This window comes from Oncorhynchus nerka, linkage group LG16, assembly GCF_034236695.1.
Source record: "Oncorhynchus nerka isolate Pitt River linkage group LG16, Oner_Uvic_2.0, whole genome shotgun sequence".
In the NCBI taxonomy this organism is placed as follows: Eukaryota; Metazoa; Chordata; class Actinopteri; order Salmoniformes; family Salmonidae; genus Oncorhynchus; species Oncorhynchus nerka.
Window position 1 is genome coordinate 44,752,425 of NC_088411.1, and position 12,290 is coordinate 44,764,714.

General features: G+C 43.3%; 1 protein-coding gene across 1 annotated transcript in view; it reads right to left on the reverse strand.

Annotated features, from left to right (window-relative positions):
• LOC115124638 (calcineurin subunit B type 1-like) overlaps nucleotides 1-12,290 on the reverse strand; it is a 54,700-nt gene that overhangs the window by 22,676 nt on the left and 19,734 nt on the right. The window contains exon 2 of the mRNA XM_065002333.1: nucleotides 9,547-9,586. Coding sequence (XP_064858405.1) covers nucleotides 9,547-9,586 — 40 coding nt within the window. The remainder of the gene's footprint in view (nucleotides 1-9,546; nucleotides 9,587-12,290) is intronic.

The window sequence follows — 12,290 nt, forward strand, 5'->3', positions numbered from 1 at the left end:
TCTCAGTATTCACCACTAGCTCCATGTCCAGGTGTCTCAGGATTCACCACTAGCTCCATGTCCAGGTGTCTCAATATTCACCACTAGCTCCATGTACAGGTGTCTCAGTATTCACCACTAGCTCCATGTCCAGGTGTCTCAATATTCACCACTAGCTCCAGGTCCAGGTGTCTCAATATTCACCACTAGCTCCATGTCCAGGTGTCTCAGTATTCACCACTAGCTCCATGTCCAGTGGGTGTCTCAGTATTCACCACTAGCTCCATGTCCAGGTGTCTCAGTATTCACCACTAGCTCCATGTCCAGGTGTCTCAGTATTCACCACTAGCTCCATGTCCAGGTGTCTCAGTATTCACCACTAGCTCCATGTCCAGGTGTCTCAGTATTCACCACTAGCTCCATGTCCAGGTGTCTCAGTATTCACCACTAGCTCCATGTCCAGGTGTCTCAGTATTCACCACTAGCTCCATGTCCAGGTGTCTCAGTATTCACCACTAGCTCCATGTCCAGGTGTCTCAGTATTCACCACTAGCTCCATGTCCAGGTGTCTCAGTATTCACCACTAGCTCCATGTCCAGGTGTCTCAGTATTCACCACTAGCTCCATGTCCAGGTGTCTCAGTATTCACCACTAGCTCCATGTCCAGGTGTCTCAGTATTCACCACTAGCTCCATGTCCAGGTGTCTCAGTATTCACCACTAGCTCCATGTCCAGGTGTCTCAGTATTCACCACTAGCTCCATGTCCAGGTGTCTCAGTATTCACCACTAGCTCCATGTCCAGGTGTCTCAATATTCACCACTAGCTCCATGTCCAGGTGTCTCAGTATTCACCACTAGCTCCATGTCCAGTGGGTGTCTCAGTATTCACCACTAGCTCCATGTCCAGGTGTCTCAGTATTCACCACTAGCTCCATGTCCAGGTGTCTCAGTATTCACCACTAGCTCCATGTCCAGGTGTCTCAGTATTCACCACTAGCTCCATGTCCAGGTGTCTCAGTATTCACCACTAGCTCCATGTCCAGGTGTCTCAGTATTCACCACTAGCTCCATGTCCAGGTGTCTCAGTATTCACCACTAGCTCCATGTCCAGGTGTCTCAGTATTCACCACTAGCTCCATGTCCAGGTGTCTCAGTATTCACCACTAGCTCCATGTCCAGTGGGTGTCTCAGTATTCACCACTAGCTCCATGTCCAGGTGTCTCAGTATTCACCACTAGCTCCATGTCCAGGTGTCTCAGTATTCACCACTAGCTCCATGTCCAGGTGTCTCAATATCCACCACTAGCTCCATGTCCAGTGGGTGTCTCAGTATTCACCACTAGCTCCATGTCCAGGTGTCTCAGTATTCACCACTAGCTCCATGTCCATGTGTCTCAGTATTCACCACTAGCTCCATGTCCAGGTGTCTCAATATCCACCACTAGCTCCAGGTCCAGGTGTCTCAGTATTCACCACTAGCTCCATGTCCAGTAGGTGTCTCAGTATTCACCACTAGCTCCATGTCCAGGTGTCTCAGTATTCACCACTAGCTCCATGTCCAGGTGTCTCAGTATTCACCACTAGCTCCATGTCCAGGTGTCTCAGTATTCACCACTAGCTCCATGTCCAGGTGTCTCAGTATTCACCACTAGCTCCATGTCCAGGTGTCTCAGTATTCACCACTAGCTCCATGTCCAGGTGTCTCAGTATTCACCACTAGCTCCATGTCCAGGTGTCTCAGTATTCACCACTAGCTCCATATCCAGGTGTCTCAGTATTCACCACTAGCTCCATGTCCAGTGGATGTCTCAGTATTCACCACTAGCTCCATGTCCAGGTGTCTCAGTATTCACCACTAGCTCCATGTCCAGGTGTCTCAGGATTCACCACTAGCTCCATGTCCAGGTTTCTCAATATTCACCACTAGCTCCATGTCCAGGTTCCTCAGTATTCACCACTAGCTCCAAGTCCAGTGGGTGTCTCAGTATTCACCACTAGCTCCATGTCCAGGTGTCTCAGTATTCACCACTAGCTCCATGTCCAGGTGTCTCAATATTCACCACTAGCTCCATGTCCAGGTTCCTCAGTATTCACCACTAGCTCCAAGTCCAGTGGGTGTCTCAGTATTCACCACTAGCTCCATGTCCAGGTGTCTCAGTATTCACCACTAGCTCCATGTCCAGGTGTCTCAATATTCACCACTAGCTCCAGGTCCAGGTGTCTCAGTATTCACCACTAGCTCCATGTCCAGTGGGTGTCTCAGTATTCACCACTAGCTCCATGTCCAGGTGTCTCAGTATTCACCACTAGCTCCATGTCCAGGTGTCTCAGTATTCACCACTAGCTCCATGTCCAGTGGGTGTCTCAGTATTCACCACTAGCTCCATGTCCAGGTGTCTCAGTATTCACCACTAGCTCCATGTCCAGGTGTCTCAGTATTCACCACTAGCTCCATGTCCAGGTGTCTCAGTATTCACCACTAGCTCCATGTCCAGGTGTCTCAGTATTCACCACTAGCTCCATGTCCAGGTGTCTCAGTATTCACCACTAGCTCCATGTCCAGGTGTCTCAGTATTCACCACTAGCTCCATGTCCAGGTGTCTCAGTATTCACCACTAGCTCCATGTCCAGGTGTCTCAGTATTCACCACTAGCTCCATATCCAGGTGTCTCAGTATTCACCACTAGCTCCATGTCCAGTGGATGTCTCAGTATTCACCACTAGCTCCATGTCCAGGTGTCTCAGTATTCACCACTAGCTCCATGTCCAGGTGTCTCAGTATTCACCACTAGCTCCATGTCCAGGTGTCTCAGTATTCACTACTAGCTCAATGTCCAGGTGTCTCAGTATTCACCACTAGCTCCATGTCCAGGTGTCTCAGTATTCACCACTAGCTCCATGTCCAGGTGTCTCAGTATTCACCACTAGCTCCATGTCCAGGTGTCTCAGTATTCACTACTAGCTCCATGTCCAGGTGTCTCAGTATTCACCACTAGATCCAGGTCCAGGTCCAGTTGGTGTCTCAGTATTCAGCTCTAGATCCAGGACCAGGTCCAGTTGGTGTCTCAGTATTCACCACTAGTTTGGGTCTTTTTGAAGAGCGATTATTATAAAAATTAAACGTTTTTGAGTAAATGTATTCATTAGTTGTCTCTCCAATGTTGAGCGATGAAAACGTAATGAATTATAAGTGTAGTAGGATGTCCCTTGGGGGTATCCGTACCTATGTAGGACATGCGAGGGTTAGGTTAATAAACAGGCGGGAGCTAGAACCTCGTTGTCGCACGTCCTTATTTTAGATCATACTACAATAAGGTCAGGTTATTAGACAGTAGTCCTGTATGTCTCAGTTGGTAGAGCATGACGCTTGCAAAGCCAGGAATGTGGATTTGATTCACGGGAATGTCAAATGTATGCACGCATGACTATAAGATATTTTGGATAAAAGCATCTGCTAAGTAACATTAGGAAAGTATTAAGACCACCAGACTTTTTACACGTTTTTATTCTAAAATAGATTAAATTATTTATTTTTCCTTGTCAATCTACACACAATATCCCATAATGACAAAGCAAAAACAGGTTTAAAAAAACTGAAATATCACCAAAAAAAAAACGTATTTACATAAGTATTCAGACCCTTTGCTATGAGACTCAAAATACATCTCAGGTGCATCCTGTTTCCATTGATCATCCTTGGGATGTTTCTACAACTTGATTGGATTCCACCTGTGGTAAATTCAATTGATTGGACATGATTTGGAAAGGCACACACCTGTCTATATAAGGTCCCACAGTTGACAGTGCATGTCAGAGTAAAAACCAAGCCATGTGGTCGAAGGAATTGTCCGTAGAGCTCTGAGACAGGATTGTGTCGCGGTACAGATCTGAGGAAGGGTATCAAAAAATGTCTACAGCATTGAAGGTCCCCAAGAACACAGTGGCCTCCATCATTCTTAAATGGAAGAAGTTTGGAACTACCAAGACTCTTCCTAGAGCTGTCCACGAGGCCAAACTGAGCAATTTGGGAAGAAGGGCCTTGGTCAGGGAGGTGACCAAGAACCTGATGGTCACTCTGACAGAGCTCCAGAGTTCCTCTGTGGAGATGGGAGAACCTTCCAGAAGGACAACCATCTCTGCAGTACTCCATCAATCAGGCCTTTATGGTAGAGTGGCCAGACGGAAGCCACTCCTCAGTAAAAGGCACATGACAGCCCACTTGGAGTTTGCCAAAAGGCACCTATAGACTCTCAGACCATGAGAAACAAGATTCTCTGGTCGGATGAAATCAAGATTGAACTCTTTGGCCTGAATGCCAAGCGTCACGTCTGGAGGAAACCTTGCACAATCCCTATGATGAAGCATGGTGGTGGCAGCATCACTACGATGAAGCAAGGTGGTGGCAGCATCATGCTGTGAGGATAATGTTCAGCGGCAGGGACTGGGAGACTAGTCAGGATCGAGGCAAAGATGAACAGAGCAAAGTACAGAGAGATCCTTGATGAAAACCAGCTCAAGTGGGCTCAGGACTTCAGACTGGGGCGAAGGTTCATACCCGGTTGTGATAGAGCCCGGGATCAAACCCGGGTCTGTAGTGATGCCTCTAGCAATGCAGTGCCTTAGACCGCTGTAACCCTCGGGAGGTGCCGCCGTTTTTTAGTTTTTTTTATACATTTGCAAAAATGTATAAAAACCTGTTTTTGCTTCGTATTTATGGGGTATTGTGTGTAAATAGATGAGGGGGGGGAAACTATTTACTCCATTTTAGAATAAGGCTGTAACGTAACAAAATTTGGAAAAGGTCAAGGGGTCTGAATTCTTTCCGAATGCACTGTAGATTATATACTGTAGGTTATATACTGTAGGTTATATACTGTAGGTTATATACTGTAGATTATATACTGTAGGTTATATACTGTAGGTTATATACTGTAGATTATATACTGTAGGTTATATACTGTAGATTATATACTGTAGATTATATACTGTAAATTATATACTGTAGGTTATATACTGTAGATTATATACTGTAGGTTATATACTGTAGATTATATACTGTAGGTTATATACTGTAGGTTATATACTGTAGATTATATACTGTAGATTATATACTGTAGGTTATATACTGTAGATTATATACTGTTATATACTATAGGTTATATACTGTAGATTATATACTGTAGGTTATATACTGGTTATATACTGTAGATTATATACTGTAGATTATATACTGTAGGTTATATACTGATTATATACTGTAGGTTATATACTGTAGGTTATATACTGTAGGCTATATACTGTAGGTTATATACTGTAGATTATATACTGTAGATTATATACTGTAGATTATATACTGTAGGTTATATACTGTAGGTTATATACTGTAGGCTATATACTGTAGGTTATATACTGTAGGCTATATACTGTAGGTTATACACTGTAGGTTATATACTGTAGGCTATATACTGTAGGTTATATACTGTAGGCTATATACTGTAGGTTATACACTGTAGGTTATATACTGTAGGCTATATACTGTAGGTTATATACTGTAGGTTATATACTGTAGATTATATACTGTAGGTTATATACTGTAGGCTATATACTGTAGGTTATATACTGTAGGCTATATACTGTAGGTTATACACTGTAGGTTATATACTGTCGGCTATATACTGTAGATTATATACTGTAGATTATATACTGTAGGTTATATACTGTAGGCTATATACTGTAGGCTATATACTGTAGGCTATATACTGTAGGATATATACTGCAGGTTATATACTGTAGGTTATATACTGTAGGTTATACACTGTAGATTATATACTGTAGGTTATATACACTGTAGGCTATATACTGTAGGTTATATACTGTAGGTTATATACTGTAGGATATATACTGTAGGCTATATACTGTATAGCTCGCTAAAGGGATTTTGGTGTGCAGCAAACTCAACATCAAATCTACATGTCAGTATTTCACTATTCATAATATCTCCAAATGCATAAATTGGACTGTAAGCTACATGATTTAGTAGAACAGTCTGAATACAATAGTTAAAGTCTGATACCTCAAAGAATAGAACTTGCTACTGGTGTGGGTGGCTTGTACACATTATAAAGCTTTGTAATGGAACCACAGGTACAGGCACTGAGGCAGAGAGATAACTCACCTCTGACCTCTGATCCTGGAGATAGGTAGGTCTCTGTAGGATTGTGTTACTCAGGAGTTTCCTTTTACTTAAAAAAAAAAGAGTACTCTTTCCTTCTCTCTCTCTCTCCCTCTAACTCTCGGTCTGCATCTCTCTCTCTCTCTCTCTCTCTCTCTCTCTCTCTCTCTCTCTCTCTCTCTCTCTCTCTCCCCCTCGTAACTCTCGGTCGGCATCTCTCTCTCTCTCTCTCTGTCTCTCTCTCTCTCCCCCTCTAACTCTCGGTCTGCATCTCTCTCTCTCTCTGTCTCTCTCTCTCTCTCTCTGTCTGTCTCTCTCTCTCCCCTCTAACTCTCGGTCTGCATCTCTCTCTCTCTGCATCTCTCTCTCTCTGCATCTCTCTCTGTCTCTCTCTCTCTCTCTCACCCTCATCTAGGCCAGTGTGTGGAGGGGCCAGAGGTGAATCAGGCCTCTGTACATTAGTGAAATCTGATATCTGGCCAGTCAGGATGACACCAAAGGCATGCAGTTAATGAATGCTGCTGCTGCTGTGTGTGTGTGTGTGTGTGTGTGTGTGTGTGTGTGTGTGTGTGTGTGTGAGAGATGGTTCAATATTTATGCAATGTGGTGTGACAAGAAAATGTCCCTGTGTGTGTGTGTGTGTGTGTGTGTGTGTGTGTGTGTGTGTGTGTGTGTGTGTGTGTGTGTGTGTGTGTCGCAGGCTGAGAGATGGTTCAATATTTATAGCAATGTGGTCATGACAAGAAAATAAAACTGCTCCCCTCCCTAACCCCTCCCCTTGACAACCGTTGCTCTGGCTCTGGGAAACCCCTAGCAACAAGGAACTCCAACAAGCAGGCCATGGTTATTTTTGGAGGCTCAAACAGGCAGAGACAGTTTCAGGTACTGACTGCTGCCAGTGCTGTGTGTGAGTGTGTGTGTGTGTGTGTGTGTGATTCTCATTAAACCAGTTTTAAACATGTCTATAGAAAATTGAGTTACAAAACCCTGACGCATTTGCAAAAATCCACTATCATTCTGAAGACCATGATATATTGGGTTACTGAATCTCTAATAGAGCTCAGAACAGGTTGATGATATATTGGGTTACTGAATCTCTAATAGAGCTCAGAACAGGTTGATGATATATTGGGTTACTGAATCTCTAATAGAGCTCAGAACAGGTTGATGATATATTGGGTTACTGAATCTCTAATAGAGCTCAGAACAGGTTGATGATATATTGGGTTACTGAATCTCTAATAGAGCTCAGAACAGGTTGATGATATATTGGGTTACTGAATCTCTAATAGAGCTCAGAACAGGTTGATGATATATTGGGTTACTGAATCTCTAATAGAGCTCAGAACAGGTTGATGATATATTGGGTTACTGAATCTCTAATAGAGCTCAGAACAGGTTGATGATATATTGGGTTACTGGATCTCTAATAGAGCTCAGAACAGGTTGATGATATATTGGGTTACTGAATCTCTAATAGAGCTCAGAACAGGTTGATGATATATTGGGTTACTGGATCTCTAATAGAGCTCAGAACAGGTTGATGATATATTGGGTTACTGAATCTCTAATAGAGCTCAGAACAGGTTGATGATATATTGGGTTACTGAATAGAGCTCAGAACAGGTTGATGATATAGAGCAGGTTGATGATATCAGAACAGGTTGATGATATATTGGGTTACTGAATCTCTAATAGAGCTCAGAACAGGTTGATGATATATTGGGTTACTGAATCTCTAATAGAGCTCAGAACAGGTTGATGATATATTGGGTTACTGAATCTCTAATAGAGCTCAGAACAGGTTGATGATATATTGGGTTACTGAATCTCTAATAGAGCTCAGAACAGGTTGATGATGTATTTAGGGAATATTAGAATAAGAAAATAATTGTGTTACAGTAATGTAAATAAATGTTAATAATAGAATTGTAAATGTAAAAACAAATCTGTGCTGTTTTACTCTGTAATAAAGAATTATCCATTAGGAGAGCAATAATAAAAAATATTGCATTTCTTGAGTTGGTAATTGTAGAAATTGTAGTAAAATCCATAACATCTGTAAAAATATAAAAAATATATATAATTCTGAAATAAAGTACAAGAGAAAATGTCATGAAAATGACAATAACAGCACCAGTGTGTGTGTACACTTGCCTGGTCATAAAGTGTCATAACCTGCTGAATCTATTGTCCTGGTCTGGATGTGGTGATTGAAGCCTAACTTTACAGATCTGTCTTTGGGTGAAGTTGACATAGTAGCTGCAAACAGTGAGGCTCAATAACTAATGAACTTCAGGGGCTTAACTAAAGCAATTCGAAGTAGCTCACACATTCAATGTCATGTGACCCACAACCTTGGCTCAGCCAGCAGCAGGCCCCAGCCAGCAGCAGGCCCCAGCCAGCAGCAGGCCCCAGCCAGCAGCAGGCTCCAGCCAACAGAAAGCCCCAGCCAGCAGAAGGCCCCAGCCAGCAGCAGGCCCCAGCCAGCAGAAAGCCCCAGCCAGCAGCAGGCCCCAGCCAACAGAAAGCCCCAGCCAGCAGAAGGCCCCAGCCAGCAGAAGGCCCCAGCCAGCAGAAGGCCCCAGCCAGCAGCAGGCCCCAGCCAGCAGCAGGCCCCAGCCAGCTGAGAGACGAGAGTTCCTTGACCAAAGATGCTACACATTTAGCTTAGTGGGTTAGCCATTAGCTCATGATGGATATTTGAGCTGGGGTAAGAGGTTCAATTCCCAAAGCTTTTCAAATCCTTCAGGGAAGTGAACAAGTGTGGGGAGGAGAAGGAAGAATAGTAATTGGGCTGAGGGATAGTCTGTCTGTCTGTCTGTCTGTCTGTCTGTCTGTATGAGCATTGTAGTGGAGCTTCAACAGTATTGCAAATAAACATTGAAGAGTTGGGGCCAAGGACAAGGACTAGGGAGAGAATTGGGACCATCAGTCTGTCTGTCTCTATTTCTGTCTTTCTCTTTTTTCTGCCTGTCTGGCTGATGAGGTGAACAGCTGTTGATAGGGAGAGGTAGGTTGGAGGAGAAGCATGGTCTGTGGGTAGAGGAGGGGGGGGAAGCATGGTCTGTGGGGAGAGGAAGGGGGGGGGGGTCCTTATGGAGCTGGATATATCCCAGACTAATTAAGTCTCTCCTCAGGCTGCTTGCTTGTCCCTGTGCGTCTCCCCTGGTTCCAGCAGAACGCCTGGCAGAGCTCCTCGGCGTCGTCTCAGTTTAATCTATATATCTACGCTGTCTGTGTTTTGGTTGGGTTTCTATGAAGCGTATGAAGCTCTATGACAATGTCGGCTAGTCTGAGGAAACAGATACAGCAAGCAAGACCAGACAAGCAAAAGTAGGAGGGAGGAGGTTTCCTTTTCTGGAACGGCAGTTAGTAAATCAAAGACACTTACAATGTGAGCACATTTCCAGGGGGTAACTTGCTTCATTCCCCTACAGAGGAGAAACAGAAGGCAATAGGTGAGAAATACGGGATAAAACTTTCGAGAGGGGAGACATGTTTGCATTCAAGGTAAAATTAAATAAAAAAAAAAACAGAAATACTGGTCAAACGTGGGAAACCTACGAGATACAATCCTCATGACGTATTTGAGGTGTTTCAGACACACAGAGGAACTACTCCTTATCCCACTGCTACGATCTCAAAATGGAGGTTAATACAAAACAAACAACACTGAACAAAATATATATATATATAAACGCAACATGCAACAATTTCAATGATTTTTGGCTGAGTCACAGTTCATATAAGGAAATCAGTCAGGGACTGATAGATAGAATATGGGGTCAGGGTTCATTAGGGAACACAGTAGCAAAACAGGTTTACAACAGAAAACAAAAATTAGCTTATGATCTTATCATGAATTATTTTAACATTTCCACAAAGTAGCCAAACAGTAGAAAAAAAGCAGCGCCTAATTATAGCTCCCTTCACACACGTCGATATGTAACCTCTACAACCCGGTGACCCAACCCATCTGACGTGGCCCTCGTTTTCATACCACGCAATGGCTTCTCTCGTTACTATGGGGATGACTCATAATGAACTACTGAGATCACGATGAACTCATCTCTCACGGGTGTGTAGGTAGGCCTAAAGTGGGCTACAGACAACAGGCAGGCAAGCTAGTAGCTATACATGCCACATAGCACACGCTTTTATCCAAAGCCACTTACGTGTGCTATTAGTTTTACATCATGGGACGGCCCTGGGAATCGAACCCACAATCCTGTCTGTTGCAAGCGCCATGCTCTATCAACTGATCCGTAGCGGGGCAATGCAGGCTACAGGTAGCCCGAGTCCCAGATCTGGGTCAGCCGTGTCATTGTCACCTCCCTGACCAAGGCCCGTCTTCCCAAATTGCTCAGTTTAACCTGGAGGCCAGCTCTGGGAAGAGTCTTGGTAGTTCGAAACTTGATGGAGGCCACTGTGTTTTTGGGGACCTTAAATGCTGCATAGGTTCTTGGTCACCTCCCTGACCAAGGCCCTTCTTCCCAAATTGCTCAGTTTGGCCTCGTGGACAGCTCTAGGAAGAGTCTTGGTAGTTCCAAACTTCTTCCATTTAAGAATGATGGAGGCCACTGTGTTCTTGGGGACCTTCAATGCTGTAGACATTTTTTGATACCCTTCCTCAGATCTGTACCGCGACACAATACTGTCTTGGAGCTCTACGGACAATTCTTTCGACCTAATGGCTTGGCTTTTGCTCTGACATGCACTGTCAACTGTGGGACCTTAAATGGACAGTGTGTGTGTCTTTCCAAATCATGTCCAATCAATATAATTTACAACAGGTGGCCTCTAATCAAGTTGTAGAAACATCTCAAGGATGATCAATGGAAACAGGATGCACCTGAGCTCAATTTCGATTCTCATAGCAAAGGGTCTGAATACTTATGTAAATAAGGTATTTTTAAATTAAATTGTGTTTTTGATTTGTCATTATGTGGATTGTGTGTAGATTGACAAGGAAAAATAATTTTTTTATCCATTTTAGAATACGTAGCAGAAGCAAGAGTAGCAGCAACAGTAGCAGTAGCAGTAGTAACTGTAGTAGTAGTAGCAGTAATAGTAGTAGTAGTAGTAGTAGTAGCAGTAACAGTAGCAGTAATAGTAGTAGTAGTAGTAGTAGCAGTAGCAGTAGCAGTAGTAGTAACAGTAGCAGTAATAGTAGTAGTAGCAGTAGCAGTAGCAGTAACAGCAGTAGTAACTGTAGTATCAGTAGCAGTAATAGTAGTAGTAGTAGTAGCAGTAGCAGTAATAGTAGTAGGAGTAGAAGCAGTAGCAGTAGTAACTCTAGTAGTAGGAGCAGTAACAGTAGTAGTAACAGGAGTAGAAGCAGTAGCAGTAGTAACTCTAGTAGTAGTAGCAGTAGCAGTAACAGTAGCAGTAACAGTAGCAGTAACAGTAGTAGTAACAGTAACAGTAACAGTAGGAGCAGTAACAGTAGCAGTAACAGTAGTAGTAACAGTAACAGTAACAGTAACAGTAACAGTAGCAGTAGCAGTAGCAGTAGCAGTAACAGTAGCAGTAGTAGCAGTAACAGTAACAGTAGCAGTAGCAGTAGTAGGAGCAGTAACAGTAACAGTAACAGTAACAGTAACAGTAGTAACAGTAGTAGTAGTAGGAACAGTAACAGTAACAGTAACAGTAGTAACAGTAGTAGTAGTAGGAGCAGTAACAGTAACAGTAGCAGTAACAGTAGTAACAATAGTAGTAGTAGGAACAGTAACAGTAACAGTAACAGTAGTAACAGTAGTAGTAGTAGGAGCAGTAACAGTAACAGTAACAGTAGTAACAGTAGTAGTAGTAGGAGCAGTAACAGTAACAGTAACAGTAACAGTAGTAACAGTAGCAGTAGTAGGAGCAGTAACAGTAGTAGGAGCAGTAGCAGTAACAGTAACAGTAGTAGGAGCAGTAACAGTAACAGTAGCAGTAACAGTAGTAGCAGTAACAGTAGTAGGAGCAGTAACAGTAGTAGGAGCAGTAGCAGTAACAGTAACAGTAGTAGGAACAGTAACAGTAACAGTAGTAGGAGCAGTAACAGTAGTAGGAGCAGTAACAGTAACAGTAGCAGTAGTAGGAGCAGTAACAGTAACAGTAACAGTAGTAGCAGTAGGAGCAGTAGCAGTAACA